The sequence below is a fragment of the Struthio camelus genome, chromosome 1, assembly GCF_040807025.1.
Source record: "Struthio camelus isolate bStrCam1 chromosome 1, bStrCam1.hap1, whole genome shotgun sequence".
Lineage (NCBI taxonomy): Eukaryota > Metazoa > Chordata > Aves > Struthioniformes > Struthionidae > Struthio > Struthio camelus.
This window is the reverse complement of record NC_090942.1, coordinates 46869104-46889929: the sequence shown is the minus strand read 5'-3', so window position 1 is coordinate 46889929 and position 20826 is coordinate 46869104. Positions and strand designations below refer to the sequence as shown.

The following is a 20826-nucleotide window of genomic DNA, read 5'->3' as shown; positions in this document are numbered from 1 at the left end:
CCTGTGGTTGTCAAGTGAAGTCAGTTGAATTAAATGTTAAAGAACGAGACTAATATTGCTGAACATTTCCCAAAACTATTTAGGTTTTTGCAATAGCAAGGTACAGCTTTCTGGACCGAAAGGCTACATCGACCATTATGCAATTTCATATACTTGATCTGAGCATCAACAAGTGAGCATCTCACAAATTTATACAGGGTTTTTATCATGCACAACCACTATTAAGACAGTTACAAAAAAGAGAGTGATATTAGAGCATTACAGAAATAGGAAAAAAGAAAAAGGAAGAATCACCTTGGCTCTTAGGAGATTATTAGGGACTGCAGGATGTTTCAGCATGAATTCTGCCTCCATTCTGCCCTTCAACAGCAGAGTTTCTTTTGACTAAATTTCACTAGACAACAGAATCAATCAATATGTCTCTTAAAAACTAATGGCAATGATTGCATTGGCAGGAAAATGCAATTGATATCTACTAGATGAAGTGACACAATTTCCATAACAAAGTTGATTATCAACAGTGTCAGAATATATTTTCAATTTGGTCAAAAATGCAACTTCAGTGTGTGACAAATGACATAAGCGCAATGATACCAAAGCAATTTTACAAATGAAAACAATCCTCCTAACTTTGTAAATAAATAATAAAACCCTTGAGATGATGTGTTGTCCAGGAAAGTACGTTTATGTTACATAGCAGACACAACCAAATGTGCTCGAAAACCTTGTCCGTAAACCTTTTCTTTTCTGAAATTCCTGTACGGAGAACCTTCAAGTGTTTGCACATCAATCTTTTCTCTTCCCCTTTATCCTTTTCATCTGGCTCCTATCACTTTCATGTCTGCTCCCCAGAGCAAAAAGGTCATGCCACGCTCTGCCTTGACTTCAGTTTTACTCACAGGGATATCACAGTAGCTGAGGAAAGAAGCATGAGGCACGTACTGCTGCACCTTTCTGCAGTGCTGAATTACAGCATTCCACGTAGTACATACGAACTCGTGCATTAGTTTTTGGCAGCCAGGAACCTGGAGTTGTTCTCTATATGGCATTTACCAATTAAATCAACAGTAGATATTAAAACTATGAACTTCCAAGGTAAGTGTGAGGATTTAATTTTGATTCTTGTAGCTTAAAGATTTCAAGGCCGTAGTTTCTATAATGTGGTCTTTTGATGGCTCATAGTAAGAGCACTGGGCACTAATCACTTGCTATGCTTTTTCAAGGTTGTGACTTGTTAAAAAAAAGGCAATTTTTTTAGGCTTTTAAGGCTACAGCTTAACTAAGCTGATCCATTATTCAGTAGCATGTATATTTACAGTGCTTTCTAAGAAATTAATATTGATAACAGTAAGAAGTGTTATATTCAATGGTAGATCCACATACTACTCTGGGAGTTTGCACTTAATACTACATATGTCAATAACTGCTGTTTAATGAGCATGAGCTTTCTGTATTGTTTAAGTTTTAAGATATTCATATAGGAAGTAACACTGAGTAATATCTTCCTTAAAAAAAAACTCAAACAAACATCTAATTATTTCTTAAAGCACAAGAGGACAACTAACATACACAGGACTAGCACCAAGAAATCAAAGTTCAACTTCTGACTCTGAAATTCAATGTCCAAAGTTACTTTGTGAAAACAAATGCTTGCTCCAAACTGCCCCAGGGAAAGCCCTCCACTGCCTGGAGGGGACAGGAATCTAAGACCCCTGGAAGGCACATGTAGGTTCTTCAGCCAATGGCTCAATGTAATTTGCCTTCTCAGTATATATTTTCATTGCACCAACCACCCATTCCTCCTGAACACCACAAGAGCCTACAAAAATTAACTTTGGGTCATATCCACTAGCAATATTTTTTTTTTTTTGAAATTCACTTTTATTCTCAAAATCAAAAGATTTTCCTGTTTTGTGATTTCCATAGTCTCTGTTTAGAGAGCATTTTCTTCCTCTATTATGGGTAGAAGCAATAGTCAATTTGTGAAACAATCAACAAAATACTCCACCAGTGTGGCTACCAGAACCAGATTTTTCCAAGAAAATTAGTAAAGGATCATGTATCGATATGTTAAATATGAGAAGAATAACCCTGATAATTATATTTATGAGTGTATTTAAACGCAATCTGCAGAAATGAAGTAGATTTACTGAGTTACAAATAACCCTCCACCAAATAACTCCATCATAAAAATATCAGTCATTCAACCCACGGTATCTAAAAGACATTCAGCAAACCTTTGTGTGGAATTTAATTTAGGTTTTTACTGTGGATTTTCTTTTTCCTGTTGTTGTTTTATTTGAAAAGATTTCTCTTTTCTTTTACGCTGTAATTGTTTTCAGGGAGTTTAAGGCAGCCAGATGCCAAGGCAACTGGCACTGTTACAAACCATAATGTCAGATTAAAGTTACTTACTGTTACAGGAAGATAACTTTACTGGAGCACCTGAAGAATTAGTAAACTGCCTCAGCTTAGTAATAGAGCTGTTCATTATATACAGAAGATATGTTTCAAAGGGGTAGGTACACTAGAACGTATATTTGTTCTCCAGTAAAACAAACCATGGTGAACAGAACCATGTAAATACAATACGCAGAGTTGATCAATACACACTGGTCCAGAATGTCTCAACAAAAAGGGACTAATTTGGGGGGAAATGAAAGGCTGCCCATTCTTTCCTCACTGCATCTTCCTATTAGTAAACATCTGACCTCTAGACTACAACTTTCCAAGGGAAAAATAAATTCAAACTGGTACTGAAGTCACTTTTAAAGACAAATTCCAAGAAAATGACTTCAGCCTGCTGCTTCCCACACATCCCCTTCCTGGTGTTACGCAAACATACAGAAAACTCTTCACAGACAGATCTCAGACCCAAAACAGCCTCACTGTAGGGCCTTTCTTTTTTTATCCAGACAACCACTTAGACACTCTGTAAAATGAAACAAAACAAAAACAAACAAAACAAACAGCTGTATCAAATACGTCAAGAAAAAAATGGTTATGGATACGGTAGTCGTCAAAGTAGTATTACTGACATAAATGTTGCAGTCCTATGTCTTAACTGTTCTGAATCAATTCCATTCAGCCCCTTCAACACTGTGGCAGGAAAAAATCTAGAAGTTGAGGAAAAAAGAAATCAAAAATGATACACCAACCCACATCCAAAAATCATTCCTAGAATGGGAAGTACATAAGCACTACAAATTAGAAAGAAAATAAGGAAGATATTTATTGCTAAACACCCTCCTGAGTACACAGTGTTGCTAAGTTTATTTAACGAGCATTAAAAGCGCTTCCGTATCGGTTCTACTTGCGCAATAAAATCATTGCATTGTTTCCAGAACCAGCACTGGAACACTCTTATTAGGAAAATCCTTGCTGGATTCTCTTTTAATTGGGTTCAAACACATGGTTTAATTTCTAAAATGCCAATCTACTGCTGAGTGCTCTCTGTTTCATGGCACTTTATTTCCGATTGACACTGAGGGCTACATTTACAAAGCAAAGCCAATCCTGCTCTCTCCAGGAACTGATGCAGGCAGCGTGGCAAGACTGTGGAAAACAGTCAAGTGCATAGGTCCATCCGTGATGCATCATCCTCCCTTCCAGAACTTCAGCAAAGAGACTGTATTTTTCAAAACTACTGCCTCCCGCCATCTCAAAGCATGACAATTCCTTTTATTTAAATCAACAGTACAAATCTAGGCTGCGACATCCTATTAATTAGTTTCACAAGCCTACTTTTTGAATTATTCATTAAATGAATTTCAGAGTTGAGTGCAGGCACAGCCATTGCACAGCCATTCTGTATTCACAGCCTGAAATGCAAGCTTGGCAATCTCTCTGTAAAGATATAGATGAAATACTACATGAAACAAATCTGCCCTCCAAGTGACACGCCTAACTGACTTCACATCCTCTTTTCTTCAAATAATTCTGATGGACTGACCATATCTATATACCAGATAAAGACTTCAGATATGCGCAATAAAAAGCAGATAGACACATAACAATTTAGTTTGTGCTGACACTAGAGTTTCCATTTAAGTTAATTAAGGCACAGGCCTACCCATTTTCTGTATCAGGGTCTTGACAATAAAACGGCTCAAGCAGTACTTAGCATGACAATTTCTTCTCTTTGGAGAATTTATGATCTACCCATTGAGAATTTCAGTCCTTCCATGAGATGAGAAAAAGTGTATTCTATCTCTAGTTGTCCAGAAAGAAAAACGAAACTATACCTTAATAACACAGTGATGAAAGCATATCATTGAAATAATAATAAACATGCATAATGTTTGTAGATTCAGACACACAAAACTTTTTTTTTTAACCACTGTGCTAAAAGTAATATATAATGGAAAATACATACATAAATGAGAATATTTTAGTTTGGGGATTTTTTTTGTGTAAAGAAAAGACTTCATCAGCAGCAAAAAAAGACTGCCACCAGACATACTGAAAATCTTCTATGACTTCTGTCCCAAGGGAATCGCATATGAATTATCAGAGAGTTTCTCTCTCTCAACTTAAATGTTAAACAGAGAATTACTATTTCAACAGTTCCTGGTAAGGCAATTGTTTGGTGATTCCATGAAGATCCAAGGGTTAATTCAATCAGAAAAGCTGAGTTAATTTATAGTTGCTTGTTTCCAACATTTGCTCCTTCCATTAAAAAAAAGTGTCTATGTCTTTTACAGTTCAGAGAGATTAATGACTCAGAAAACACATTATGACAATAATTAGGCTGCAGAAGGATTAATATTTATGGCAATTCTGTAAACATTTTCATAGCTAAAAATTAAAAGAAAAGCATTCCAAATTACCATGACAACTGATTTCTTGCCTACTTTACAGAGTGTTTCTGGCTATGCAAGTTTACTGTTTGAAAATTTTAATTTTAAAAAGAGTTCACAGTTGTTTACATAATTTAACTTGAAGAAATCGGGAACTACGGTCCCCAATTTACCTGTCACTGGCTGGAAAACAGAAGTAACTCTAAGCAAGTCAACGGTGCTACAGCAATGCAAAATCTATGTAACCAGAAGAAACTCAAATGCATTTTCATTTCAGGCATTGAGAAATTGCTCAGATAAAATACTTGTGCATTGATTATGATAACAGTTGTAAAATAAATTATTATAGATAGGAAATAAAATTAAAGGCATCTTTTTTTTCTAATTCCAGAGCCCATGCAACTTGTTTACATTGAGTGAGACAATCAGCCTCAAATATTTACATATTTAACTGCTTGTACCATCTGAAAAGAGTATGAAAAGAACTCACTTAATCTAACTCTTACAGAATTGAAGCTGAGAACTATAATGACTTGATTTTAAGGCTCCTGCCATGCACAATACACGAAGATGGATGATGATATTGAGAAATGGATTTAAGTATTCCATAATCACTCACAAGCGTGTTCAATCTTTGCTTTCACAGAACTGCGAGCATGCATGAGAAAATGCACAGAGTGTCTTCTGGGGCAAAGCTGTAAAATATTCCCATGTATTTCCCAAAGGAAATTCAGTGTTTTCCACAGCTGAGTAAGCTGGTTTTCAAATTATACAACTCATCCAGATATTGTGTCTCAGTATTACAGGTAAATATCCCCCGTCCTATAGGCTGTGTTCTTTCTTTGTCCTCTGACAGAATTCACAGGGATGTGTTTTTTCGGGGTTTTTTTATTTGTCTTTTGTTATTGCTGCTGCTGTTTTAAAGTTGGAGGCATTAATCTGTCCTGAAGTAGAAATACTTTAAGATTCAGAAAAACAGCCTGTACACAGGCCTGTCTTGAAGCAGGCAACTGTGTACAAGGAAGAGATTAGATGCGTCTTAAAATATTTAAGAGGAGTGTGAACAAATATAAAGGTAATTTCAAATATGTAAAGAAATTTGTTCTATTCAAAATAATAAATACAGTCATCTCACAATAGCTGCATAGAGGCAATGCCTCACTCTTAGTCCCAGACAGGAAATAGGAACACAGTATAGGGACCTGGAACGGGTACAGTCCTGCCTGGCACCACGAAAATCAGGCCAGGAGCCCAATTCCAGCTTAAAAGGAGCAGAGAGAGATCATGCCTGGGCAAGCTCCTTACACAGATGAGTGGTAGCTGTTGCTATTTCCCTGCAAGCATAGAAGAATCTTGCTACTTGAAATGAAGGGCAGATTTTGCTCAGCTATTATTAATTGCCCTGAAGTTCTCCATTCTGCACAATGTGCAGGCAAGTTCTGCCTTCTGCTAGTCTGGAAGACAAGCGCCACAGCTATTCTGATATCAAATCTCAGAATTAACCTTTTATTGTCTGTCAAATGGGACATTCCACCCAATTTACAGTAGCCCAGAAAGCAAACCTTAATGCTTCTGAGATCAGTGAGTCGAGTCCTCTTTTCTCTCACGGTGTTTCATTACCTCTGCTCTCAGTGGAGCTGGTCCACGCCTAAGCTTCCCCTCCCATATTTGTCTGAAGTCAAACTTCTAAAGTATGTCATACGGAAATACAGCTCACATCAGTCATGCCTATGTTCACATTAGGAGGTAAGGTATCACTTTCAGTCCTAAAAGTCCTGTATGCCCCATAACAATTGGTTCAGCATCTAAAAGGCAACAGAGCAGGAAGAGAGGAAGAACGAGATCCTGGGAAGTTTTCTTATTCCTCTCACCTTCAACAAGAGAAAAGAAAGGACGCATTTTCATGAGGCCAAAAGCACTGCTGGGCTGGAAGGAATCCACAGCCACTCATATCACTGAGGCGGAAAGTTTGGCACGCTTGAGAGGAAGTCTTAAATAGCGTGTCATTTAGCAGCAGCTGGTGCTGCCAGTGGGAAGATGGGCAGCCGTGAATACAATACAGGAGAACCTGGGAACAGCTAGGGGCAGGTAGGCAACCAGCACAAGCTCCTCCTGCCCCATAAAAGCCCCGTTCTGTAAAGGCAGACACAAGCAATGGAACAGAACTGAAAAGGTGAATCTGCCAGACAATGACCGTCCAAAAGTACGGCTCTGTGGTCACTCCATAGCACCTATACATGAAGGATAAAAGATTTCCATGGGGTTGTTATTTTGAGCAAGCAAAAAAAACAGACAGAAGAACATTTTAGAACATGGATTCTCAACTGGAAAGCTATGCTTTACTGGCAATAATACATGGTGTAGAAATCAAATAATATTTCTCTAGAGAACCATATCAGCTTTGTACTGTGTTCCTGAAGCCAGGAGTACTGTGGAAGGACACCCCACCTGGGTTTGGATAAAAAGGGGTTAGGAGACCTTCTCAAAAGAGCTGCTGGAGCAATGGATTCATCACTGGTGAGGGAGCTGCAATATCCCTGGAGGAGCATGAGAAGGAGATTGGATCTGGTGAAGCAAGGAACAGTGCTAGTTTTTCTCCAGCTGAGGATCAGCTGCAGGCAACTCAAGAATCTCTGCTTAACAACCCATTGCTACCATCAGCAGCAGAACTAACACAGCAGGAGCTGTTAGAAGTTTTATGAAAATTCACCTTGGCAAAAAAGGACATGCCTTTAACAATGCTGGCAAAATGCACTAAAGCCATCTCCCTCATGCTTAATCCCAGCCTGGTCAAGCTAAATGAAAGAATTACTAAACGTTCGAGAGAAATCAAAGAGAGAAATTTGGTACTGAAACATGTAAGGAAAAACTACATGATAAAGCAAATCTTAGTTACATATGATGAAGTCCAAAATCCATTTTATTTTTTTAAGTTATATGTACTATAGAAAGTCAATTTCCTCTTTTAGAGGTCTTGCTATGAATAAAAACACAAATTCTAAACACTTGCCTTTGAAGGCACTGAAAGCATGTTATCTATGTGAAGGCTATAAAAAGACAGTCAATTACCTGGAAATCACTACCATTCTTCTTTCAACCGCCAGACAGTTCTAGGTAGAGCTTGTTGCAAGCCTGGAGCCTTTGTCATGAAATCTCTATTCCAGGATTCGGGCAAAAATAAAAGCAGCACTTGTAGAAACTGCTTTTTAATATGATTATTGTGTTAACTGATTACACAGACCTCCAGGTCAAGGAATGATTTAGTCCCTCACATCACGGTTAAATCATCTAGTGGAAATTATATTTGTTTTGCTTACAGGTACATTTCTCTTTTCTCCTTCATTCTATGTGTGTGTCTTTACGTATGTTGTTACAGTAAGACATTTAATCAAGCTCCTTTGAAGTGGTAGAGTGGAAACAGCTGTATCTGACAATGTGCTGATGACATGAGGCTTAAAGCTGTCATGAGCTCCAGATTGTAAGCAGCACTAATATGTGGTTGGGAGGGTAGTGGGTTTCAGGTCATGGCATCTCCTTGAGGAATGCTTCTAAGCCAATCAGCTCAAGGTGGTGGCTCAAAGTCTTAAGGATATGGTAAGCTTTCTTTCACTTAATACTCTTGAGGTCACACTTCAAAGTGCCCTTTCTTCTCAAGATCTATCGGTCAAATGGAGGGGGTTCTAGAGCATCTTTTTAAAGATCAGTTGTTTCAAGTTCAGACTTAAAAAATTAGAAATGCTGTACTATTACACAAACAATGCCTTAAAAGTTGAATAAATGTTGAAGCTTAAGTCAATATCTGACATTCTTGTACAGAATGGTAGTTCAAAGAGAGTTTCTGGATGACTGATTTTCCCACAACAAAAGCAGCCTAAAGCACATTTTAGAGTGCCTAACAACTTGTTCAAACAATTTCCTGCTTTGCGAACATTACAAGATGTAGGGCACTTAGAAACCTTCTCTGAATACAGACTTTTCTCATCAATATTCCCACTCAGAATAATTACTGCAAAAATGTCTTGTTGTCCAGGAAACTTACACTGTCATTTCTTCTGTCAGAGGCATTTGTTAGAATCAGGTTGCTTTAGCGTGATTAGCACACATCCAAGCGAACATTGCTAGAACTAATACACACGGGCTTCTCACTCAGGAGGCTCCTTTTGTTTCAGCCATGGTATATACGCACAGTGGGAACGCATTTTTTAGAAAGTATTCAAAAAGATCCAGGGGCTAGGCAAAGTGATATCTCTAAATTATCAAGAGAGTTGATGGAGGAGGAGAAAGTCCTGAAATAAATGATTCATAGCTCTTAAAGCAGATGATACTCCTCATTGCCCCAAAACGCTTCCTGGATTCTCCTCTCCCCCTTACCTCTTCCCGGCAAGTCAACTCTGTGTTGACTCTTATTCATCTGAAAATGAATAAACATAACCTTCTTCTATTAAGTTTTAGAAAAACAATTCCCATTTCCACAGAAGCACTATATTCTACAAAAGGTACTACTCTTCTGAAATTCTACTGGAAAATACTCTAAGCAAGGCTAAATACCCATCTAGCACAAATAAGGCCAGTCATGAACATTATTAAGAGAACAGTTAGGTCTAAAGCTGGAACAATACTAGCCAGATTTGTTTTTTCTTTATGCCCAAGCTGTATTTCAGCTGATGCTGCTATTGTACCAAAGTGTTGTAATTCTTTTACACTCTGCAGAATGAAGGTGTATCAAAACTGTATCCAAAAGGGAAGATTAGGTTCAAGGAGCAGATATATATTTTAACCCACCTGTGCTGTAATTGACTGTTCCTTTACTGAGCATATATTATTTGCAAATACTTTACTCAGTGTAATAAACCTTTTCACAAAGAAAATAAATGGCACTTCCAGTACTTTTCAGTCCTAACAGAATTAACTTAATGATTCACACCAATATTATGAAAATCTGATCCTGTTGTGCTTTGCTTTTTCAAAAGCAATGATTTGTATTTTTCAGATGAGTTGCATTTCTTCTGTAATTAAACCTTTTTTTCTGTCCAAGTCTAAGCTGTTTAGACTCTTTAATCACAACTATAATAAAATCTAAAGTCTCAGCTCGTTGTTCCTCAGGCTCTGAAATTTCCTTGTCTTGTATGTTAAAATAAGAAAGCATATCGCATCAAAGTCAATTAGAGCCGGCACCCTTTGTGCTTTGCCATGCTGCAGCTCCATTTCCTGCATGCGTGCTGCATAGCCCCAGGAAAGATCATAGGCACTTCCAAGGTGAAGCTCCTGAGATGTGCTGGGCCCTCAGGGAGATAGCCCCAGAGAAAGAAGGACATTTATATTGGAAATGACTGTAGAAAGTTTCAACACAGCAGCTTCTACATCCAAAGGGCTTATGCCTTGGGGAGCAGGCGGGGAAGCAAGGTTTCATTCCAAAATCAAGAGGAACACTGGAAGGACTGAAGAAAGGGAGGTAAAAGTGAGAATGCTGAGGACAGAATTGTGTTATGAATAATGGAAACCCTCTGAAGGCTCAGATGAGCATCTGAACTCCCTAACAATTAGTAAAAGATTGAATAGTTTGCAGTATTATTAGTACCTCATATTGCCCCTCAGGGCAATAAGGTATTTTATGAGGAATAACACACAATATGTAATATTTATAAAGAAATGGATACAAGGGAGTAGAAACCTGAGTTTTATTTCAGGCTGAACTAGGTGAAAATCTCTGAGGAGCTAGGCATTGGTCTAATCCTAGAGAAGAAGGAATAAATAATTTAGGTGTCTTGGTATAGTGAATAAGGAGTTGGTGACAGAGAAGTGGATTTTCTATGTGGAATCTGGAGGAGTGACTGGAGAAGTAAAATGCACACACATACACAAACATATATAGAGAGAGACACACATATATCCTGAAGAAAAGCAGAGAAGGCCAGTTTACTTCTGATCCTGATCCAAAGTTCACTGAAATCAACAGGTACTGTCTCAAGGACCATAAGAAGAAATATTCTTGTTAAACAAATGCTTTTACCACTCAGTTGCTCTAAGAAGAACAAGATTAACCCACTGCATAAACAAGAGGACTTCAGAGCTGCCAATATTCTCATTGAGGGGGAATGTGGGAACAGATTTCTTGGCAACTAATATTAAACAGGTGCACACAAATGTATTTATGGAGCCACATGTATGCATACAGCTGTACATTACATCACATTCATACATCTCACATTTTGACTCAATTACAAAAAATGTTTTCATCTCTTTAGTGACATATGAAAAAATCAAAATAAAATTCTCTAGCAACATATTTTGCTTGAAATAAAGACATTTCTTTAGCATCTTGACTCAGATAATTTTGCTGATTCTTCATATGCATAAAACAGTGACAGGATATACAGGCTATATCCAAGATAACACATTTAGTTGTAGGTAGGGAATGTTCCAGGCCACCACTCCATTATCTGCATTTTCAAGCTGTTAGAACAGTTCCTACACTGCTTTGGCTGGGGCTTTTGCAGCCTCTCCGACCATTAGGCCAGTTGGCTTAATGCTAGAAAATAGTCCTCGGCACATTTAATTTATCAGGACAGATGTAGCTATTGAGCGTACAGGATTTCACTATGGCCAGCTAATTTGTATTCTGTCCTTCTCTGGAAAGGCTGAGGAGCTTCTGAGTTACCACGTTCATGTGCTATTACTTACTGACTAGAAAATCTCCTTATGAGTGACTTTTTTCCACTCTGAAACTGTTACGGCACATTTGACTGTTAATAAAAAGAAAACAACAAAAGTGTATGGGAAATGTGATAACTTTTCCTTTGATTTGTATTCTAGACAGATCCAGTGAAAACTGGATACGTCCTTCCCACTCTGCATCATCAAAATAATTATTTATAAAAAGTCACGAACCATATGCATACTATGCTTAGCTAGATAGTTAAACTTAGAAAAGCTGGAAGATGACAAAAGTGAAGATGACAGAAGTGAAACTATTTCTTTAAAAAAGTTGAACAGCAATACTGACTGGCTTTTAACTTAAAAATCAAGATGCATATTTTCTTCTGATAAAGTACATAGTAATTATATGCCAAGATACAACTATTTCTAAACAGAGAAAAACTATTTTGATGTAGAGTAATGAGCTAAGAATTATGAACAAGGTTGACTTACGATGTGAAAAATAGTGTTGCAAATTTTCTATAAAAAATAATATACTGAAAACTCTTCACAGTTGACAGAAGGGAAATAAATCCTTATCAGCAAAGTAAGAAGGGGCGGGGTGGAGGGGTGTTGTTCTATCTCCAAAACATACGTATCTTAACTATTAGTAAAATATCACATTTTTTCATGTGAAAAGATGATGACACATCAATTTAATGTTAAAACCATATTTTGCTAGGAATATCTCAGTAGGAATTCTCAGGTCCAACAAACAGAGTTCAGAAACAGCTGCATAAGCTATGATTTTATTCCCTCCCTTTTTTTTTTTTTTTTTAACAGAAAGATATGTCTACAGTAAGAAGTAGCGCAGCACAACAGAGAGCAAAACAGCTGGGTGCTAAGGTAACCATGATTATTCAATACATGCTTCATGGTTTTTAATTTGAACTATTTCTGGGCTATCCTCATTACACCCAAACACTTTTTCCTCCTATTTAATTCCACAGTACGGTGGTGATAATAGTCTGTGCAATGCACTGGAGAGCCCAAACTGGGCAAGTGTTGTACCTCAGTGCTGATTCAGTAAGTATCTAAGTTAGTAGATAGTTGCTATAATACATTGTTCAGATGAGCTATAATAAATTGTTGAGATGATCTTATCTTGCAAAAAGGATACTTGCGTCTTACCATGTTGCTAGGCTGACAAGCTTTATGTTGTTTTGCTAACTTTTACAGTAACACCACTATGAGCTGGAAGCCCTCAGTTACTTCCAAAGGTCTCTGAGGAACCTTACACATTAATACATATATCATATTCATACATTTACCATATTTATATACAGTTATATAAGAACAAAACACTTTGATAGTATGATGAACCATAGAAAACAGCAACTGTACCAACTCTGAGGGAATTCTTTCAAAATTTAGATATTCAGTCAAAAAAAGAAAAAAGATTGAAAGTATAAAGAACCACGATAGCTAAAATGTTATCTTACAAAGTATGAATTACAGAAATATACAGATTTTTGATCTTTTTTGAGTTTTGGGGGTTTTTCATTTTTGTTTACAGATACTGTGAAGGTTCTTTCTAACTTCATATGCATAAATTGTTATTTTTTAATTATACTGTTAGCTTGCTTCGAGTTTTAATTAGTGTTGGTTTTGTTTCTTAGGCCAGATAATTCTTTGAGTTTAAAACTGCGTATTCTCTTTTATTATATTTTGACTAAAATTACTAATATGTATCCTCAAGTTTAGCATTACAGACTTCTGTGACAGGAATGCATTCTGTATTTGATTTTTTACATTGACAAAAGTATTAAATATTCAAAATAAACTCTGGCCCGTTTATATCCATGAGTGGTTTAGGTTTTTTTTTTTCCAAAGCGTGAAGGTAATTGAACTGAAATTACAAGTTCCAGTAAGAAATGGTAAAAAGCAAATATTTAATTCATTTGGATCCTGATGCAATAAAACTGGAAATAAGCTTTTATCTTCCATTTTAAAAAGGAACTCTCACATAATCCTATGTATTTCCACTTCAAAGGATAATCAGCTCTTTGCCAATGGTACAACAGAAAGTTACCTTTGAGGCAAAATCGTCTTTAAGCTTGTTGAAGAACAATATTTGCCAGAAGTTCACCGTGAAGGAAAAGGCACAAATGTATTATTTAAAATGCCTTACACAGTGGGTCATGGAACAGACTTTCATTCTCTTTTTATTAAGTAATAGAGACAGTACTAGAACCACCTTTCCAAATCATATTTAAATGCAGATAAATATGTCTGAATCTAGAAATCTTTATGAAGTATGCTAATAAACTAGGACTTGCTGCTAGAATAGTGCACTAAGATGATTTGGAAGTATAGTGATTAGTCTGATAAATGGATGACTTTATCTGACTGCCTAAAAATTACCCATTAAAAGAACACATACAGTACAGGCTGAGAGATCAAACACTCTAGCAACAAGCTTCTCCTCAGCACAAAACATTCAGCACTGTAGCAACTTCATCACTTTAAGTAATGGATAGCATTAGGAAAGAACTTACATTAGGTCTTAATCCTGCTGCCATTTCATAATACTTCTCAGCTTCTTCATTGAGACTGGCTTGTCTATCAGGACAGAAAAAAAACCCAGTACAGTTAACCTCATTTTTCTTCAGTTAAAAGGAAGGCATATCTAAAAATAATATAAAAATTCTGCAATTACTCCCCACCATTTAAGGATACTAACCTAACAAATGCACCAAGTATCTCAACCTAAAAGACTTTCGTACTTCAGAATATCCATTATCTCTAAAAAAATCCTCTTTCTATACATTATTTTCTTTTCAGTTCTGAAACGATATTAGTACACATTGGACAGAAATACAGAAGACCAAATACTCCTCTGAGGCAAAACTACAAACATACTAGTCTTCACTAGAGGAAAATCTGGCCCAGTTTTTTTAAAACTTGCCATACTTCAGCAGTATATTATGAAGCTGTGGGTCACAAAATAACACCGTTTGTGTCTTTGTGCCTCCCCAAGAACATTATCATTCAAGAAAAAAATGCAGTGAATAAAATAATTTCTCGAAAATGGGTTTCCAAGATCCAGAGAATTCATCTGGAAGAGAAAGTTCACATTTTAACATCTACTCACATCAGACTGAGAGGGCATTTCAACTTAGATCTCCCATATCCCAGGGCAATGAGGTGGGTTTCTGGGTGCATGAACCACTATCAGTCCTCTTTTTCCTTCTCCGTATTATTATACATACCCACTATATTCTCCCAAGGAGTTTAAATTCTAAGAGTTTATTTCATCATTCCCTCACGTTTCGGTTTAATACCTCCAAATGAAAACACAGTATGTTGCCAAAGAAATCAAAATAATTTTTTGTTTCAACAGGCCTTTTTTAATCTCTTCTCATAACCTTCTCCTTTTGTCTCTACCTTCCCAATTTCCCTCCAATTATTCATTTTGGCCACTGGCTCACAGATATTAATTAATCACATAAATGTAATGAGAAAAATCGTAGATGCATAGGAACAATCAAGCAGGACTACCAAGCAGGCCACATTTCCCCTGTTATTATCATAATACTAAATCGCACGAAGAAAAAATGTCTTTTTTTTTTTTCTGTGAAGAGTTAGCTACTGAAAAAAAAAAAAAAGGCCCAAACATCTTATTTATACCTTTGACACTCTTGACAGGAGATCGACAGTACATTTGTGCTTGCTATGGGATAACAGATGGATTTCTTTTCCACATAAAATGGAAAAGTTAAAAACAAGACTAGAGTTCCTTTTTTCTTTTTCCTCCCCTTCTGAAAACAGTTATTAGCGCAAAGAATATCATTTAGCTGAATACTCATATCTAGAGGCTTTATCTTGTTGCCTACATATGAGGTTTTAAATACTTTGTTGTTGAGTGGTCAAATTGTATTTTATTTTTTTGTTTCTATCTACCTAATTTTTTTTAACATTAGCCACATCATACATGATAGACAATTAATTCCAATGAATCCATTTTGATAGACAGCTATTGGTCTTGGGAGGAGAAAGGAGGGAGGGAAAATCTCTTTGAAGTTTCTCACATAATTCACATGCAAGTTGAAACCACTTCCTGCCTAAAAGTTTACCGAGAACCTGGTTTATACCTGTTAATTGTTCTAAATTACTTTGCACATGTATCAACTCAGTGGTTTAATCGGTCAGAAATGACTGAATGTAAAAAAAAAATTCATTTAACATACTCCTGAATCACTGCCGCTGGGCATTAGTAGCGTCTGAAACTATTAAACAACAAAAAAACCCCACAAAATAAAACTCAAACTTCTGAATTTAAGGAATTACTATAAGGCATAAAGACTAGATATGGCACAGAGCTTTTTTTCTTTTTCTTCTTACACTGAACTGTCAGGAAATTAAGCATTTCTGAATGCAGTGAAATTCTGTACATATACAAGGTATCTTACCCAGGAGGCAGAGGTAGACAGTACACTTTACCTCAAAAAAGTGTTGTTGCCATGTGAACATGGGACAAATTAAAATCCTGTCTCTTTTTCATCCAGCGGAAATACTTTGCTTTTTTCCTGCAATCAATAAATCCTGAAACTTGGGGCACTGATTTCCAAGTTGAAATCAGTTTGAATTTATAGTTCACTATCAAAAATGGTTTATATAAATGAATGCAAACCACACTAATCTGATCAGGAAAATGCAAGTTCCATTACTGGGGCATTCAGGAACAATTCCTTTACTTAAGATGCAGCAGAATTCTGGTTCACATTTTCACTAGAAATCTAAACTAGAAATTCATTATGTTAAGCCCTGGAATGGCTTTCCCTTGAGAAAAATAAAAGGCACAGAGGTAGGAAATTGCAGTAACCCTATGCCACTAAGCAGTCACGGGCTCTGGATCCATGTCAAACAATGGAAGGTCATTACTAAAGGAAACATAATTCACATCAGAGTAAAACATTGGATAAAACAATGGTGATAGAAAAGGAGGAAAGAAAGCAAGGAGAAGTTGGGAAGATAGAGCCCTTTCATATGTATGACTTATAGTTCTACCTTTTTCCTAAATTTTTCAAGAGGACTGACCTTGAAAACACATCTGATTTCCACTGGTTAACATCTAGCTTTTAGTCTTACTGTCAGGGACCAAAACGTTTCCTCACTTGGCTTTCTCTTATCACCTAACTTGAGCGTCCAGATCTACAACACGTTACTCTTAGGTTCTATTGACACCCAAGTTCAATTCAAGTTTGATTCACTTATAAATTTATATCAATCACTAGGAAATACTGCTTTAACAGAAAAAATGACAATGTTGACTGGTTTTGATACATCAATATTTGAATGGGGGATTGTTAATCGGCAGATTGGAATAAAGCCTCAGATTTCCTGTTTCTGATTTTTATGTGAAATTGTGGATGTCTGTCCAGCTAGGAAAAGATGTTTTTCTTCAGAGAGCTTCCTATTTTAAAATACCGAATTTTGATTCTTAATGGAATTTTCTGAGTCATAACTAAACCATAATCAAATTCCATACATGTAATCCTTCACTCACATTTTTGTTTTATGACAGCAATAAAATTTTACATAGACTATGTGCATACACACACATCAATATATTTAAACACACATACTATAATTAAAGAGTGAATTAAATCTGCTTAGGGAATAACACAGGGTGAACTTGTGCCTATGACAGTGAGCCAGCAATTACACTGCACTGTGATTTGGAGTGCCCAAATGCTCCAATAGCAATTCACGACAAAATAAAGACCATGTCACGTAGTATCGCTCTAGTTTAAATTTCTATTTTCAAATAGCCGATAAATGTGCAATAACTTCATATAATATGAGTGTTGTCCAGATCAACCCTTTGTCTTACTGAAGGGTGAAGAACCCAATTATTCCTACAAAACGTGCTTTTAAGCAAAGCTCCTCTCCGTATGCTTCTTCTCATTTGAGGACAACGTTAAGCTCTTTTGCTCTTTCTAGTTAGTACAGCAGACCCCATTACACTGCCAGTCCTCGTTTTAAAAGTAATCCTGCCTTAGATCACAAGAAACCTATTTTGCAGCAGCTCACCTCAGGATACTACTAGAAAGCGAAGGCTAGCATTGTTAATACATGATTCCTCTTAGTCACTAAAGCTACAGCCAGCATTAAGTATTTCAAATACGTGCTTCCTTATATTCCATTAAAATGAATGTTGCTCTCCTGAAAGGCTTCAAAAACTGCGGCTATAGGCAAGAACATAGCAACCACTACAAAAGTAACACATGCAACCAGTTATTGTGTTAAGAACTACCACTCAAACAGCAACATGACCCTTGAATGAAGCTGTTTGAAAGGTAAATTTGGTGAAAAAATAACTTGTACAAGCAAGTACTGTGCAGGCTAAAAGTTACCCGACTGTTGCAAAGAAATTAATTACATTCATTCCACATCTTACTCCTATTACAGATGATTTGATTCATGTGGCATTGTGTTATCAGGATGCTACAGAAGCCAGCAGCGCAAAAACTTAATAACTATGTTTGTGTAATTAGAACAGGGAGGGTCTCTTAATGATGCAAACAGAGCTAAACCTTTTTTTTTTTTTTCCCACTTGACTTCAGCTGCTAAATTTGGTCATGAAGACAGGACGTAAACAGTGCTGGAGGATCTGACATAAGGAATCTCTTTTCTGCACCTGCTAAACTAAGAACAGGCTATCTATAAATCCAGCTCTTGCTTTTGGACACAGTTAACAATTCTGTTGCAAAATTCTGGGAAAAAAAAGAAAGAAATACAGTCTCTGCTTTGTTCAAAACTTTTCAAAACTCATTAATATTTATTTAGAATGCATTTTAATTTAAACACTTTGATCAGAGAGTAAAGGAATAAAAAAGCAAAATATTTTAGTATTAGAGTAGAAAAATAAATTGGACTTGGAAACAGGCTGTGGTCGTTCTTGATCTAAAGCACTTGTAAACCCAATCCTGTAGAAATCTGTCTGCAATTCTAAAGAAATATCTGCAAGTTTCTAAATCTTGGGATGTTCCGTGGGGTAATGGGAGCATGATAAGAGGGAAAGATGATACCTTTCTAATTCAGCGGTACATCATCTGTTAGAATATTTGCTCTGAAACAATGTTAGAAATTACACAAAAGTATGCATTGCTGTTATCGCCTCCCTGTCATTTTGGACACCTTGCGCATCATCCAGATCAATACCAGTTTCTGTGTCTTCTTAATTCACAACATATCTTAAAAATGTATCCCTTCTCCCTCACCACAGTTAACTCATTTTGATGCCTTGTACACTACTATAATGTGATTTTTTTTTTCCTCACAGGTGTGCAGTCTATTCAAACTTCTCACTCACTTGCCAATCAGTTTTACAGCTCTCTATGGTACTTCATTAGCAGTTGCCTACATGAAATTACTATATTTAATAATTTCAGCCTTTCATTTATGATTCTCTTCAGCATCACCTGTACCACAGTCTCTAGCTGTATCCCTCTACGCCAGTCTGAGTACTCCTCTCTTTTTTTTCCTCATTTGCATCCTTTATATCCGGTTTCCTTTCAGAATCATCTCAGCTCTCTGTCATTACAAATATCCTGAAAATTAGCTTCTTCTGAAGTCCCACAAACTCATGGCAGATTTATAGCTGCTCTGTACTACCACACGAATATACATTCTGTTTGTCTGGTGGCTATTACGTAAACAATATATTGAATAAATTGTCAAATAAAAAAGTGAACAAAGGCAGGCAGAAACAGTAGACAGGATCTTAGGGCTAGGATCATAGTCTTTTAGCACCCATCAGTCAGATCATAATACCTGCGGTTTTCAGCAAATACTTAGCAGCACTGAATCTAATTTTGCCACCCAGACTCTTGCTAAATCATCGAAACTAGTTTAGACTTCAAGAGCATATTAAGAAGACATTAGGATCCTTCACAAAGAAACTTGAGTATTTGAATGAAAAATTAGACCAACTGGGTCTAATTTTTTTTAGGTAGTGCTCCCAGGGGAGCACTACCTAAACTAAACCAACAGTATCTTTTTCGTCTTTTAAGGCTTTTTGTTTCTGGGGTTTTATTTCATTGTTCTTTAAGGTTTTGACTTTTGCTTATAGTTAAAAATAAGATAGAGAACGCAGCTCAGAATTACTGAGCTCAATGCTGGTCAAAAGCTCCTGGAGGTGTCCAGTCCCAGCCAGGTCAAGCAGGGTAGTTGCAACTGATACAAGTTAAAATAACACAGATCTGGCTCTAGGAATGAATACAAATACTCATACACATCGATGTAAATACATGTGCCTTCAAGATCTAAGTAATCACAGAGCAAGTGAGAGATGTATTAAACTTGGTCTTAAAACAGTACTGACCAACCTTTTTATTAGATCTACTCTATCATATTTTTAAAAACCAAAGAATTATACCATTGTACACTATTAAACCATCTTCCATGTCTCACCACAGGAGAAATCAACAGGAGTTCAGCACGCTACACCCTTCTGGATTCATGCTTTCATGCCTAACATGCTATGTTTATTTCTATGATTTTGGTTCATTAACGTAAATGCTTGAAATTAATGAATACTATTTTGAGGAGATGATGTTTAGAATATAATCAGAAGAAAGGGAAGAATCTTCAAAATAACTTACATACCTCTTAGAGGTTGACCTACTGTTTACCAATGAACCTTTTGTCTTGGCTTCCTTTCTAATGTAAGAGCTATTTCTCAAAGGGCACTTTAGGGCTTATTTCAAAATCCTGACATAGAAACCTTCACTCTGAAATGTAGGTCACTCAGCTGAAGCTGATTCTACTTTATGTTTAATACCACTTTATTTTCCTGTTATTTGATATCCTAAATGTTAAAAGTATGAAAAAGCAAGCAAGAAATTTTAATTAGAGAAACAATTAGAGAAACATTAGCTTTGTGCTAATGAAGTATATTTTTATTTCCTCTTTTCGTGCATTTTCTAAATATAGATATAACCTAATGAAATCAAGTTTTCTCATACTTGTTAAGTATACAATAGATAATTCTCAGATAGTTATCCTAGAAATAAGCACGGAGGATGCCTATTATTGTAACGTGGGTTTAATGATACTGCTCAGGCAGAAGCTTAATTTTACTGAATATCCAGGTGTGCCAGCTTCAAAAGCAAAAAGCCTACAATTTTATTCTACTCAGATAAGAGAACAGAATATAAGACTGTATTTTAAATTACATATTCTGTTAATATTATTGATTGCTCAGTTATCATTAGCTTGAGAATATTTGGGTTTCTAATTATCGTAGCATTGCCTACTAATGTTAACCAAAAAAAATGATATTTTCAATATTATCTAGTTAAAGCCAGAATTACAGTCTCTTATT

The 20826-nt window shown here is 36.3% G+C and overlaps 1 protein-coding gene across 1 annotated transcript in view; it reads right to left on the bottom strand.

Moving 5' to 3' along the window:
- Positions 1-20826, bottom strand: part of TMTC2 (transmembrane O-mannosyltransferase targeting cadherins 2) — a 256213-nt gene that overhangs the window by 10966 nt on the left and 224421 nt on the right. The window contains exon 11 of the mRNA XM_068936498.1: positions 13994-14057. Coding sequence (XP_068792599.1) covers positions 13994-14057 — 64 coding nt within the window. The remainder of the gene's footprint in view (positions 1-13993; positions 14058-20826) is intronic.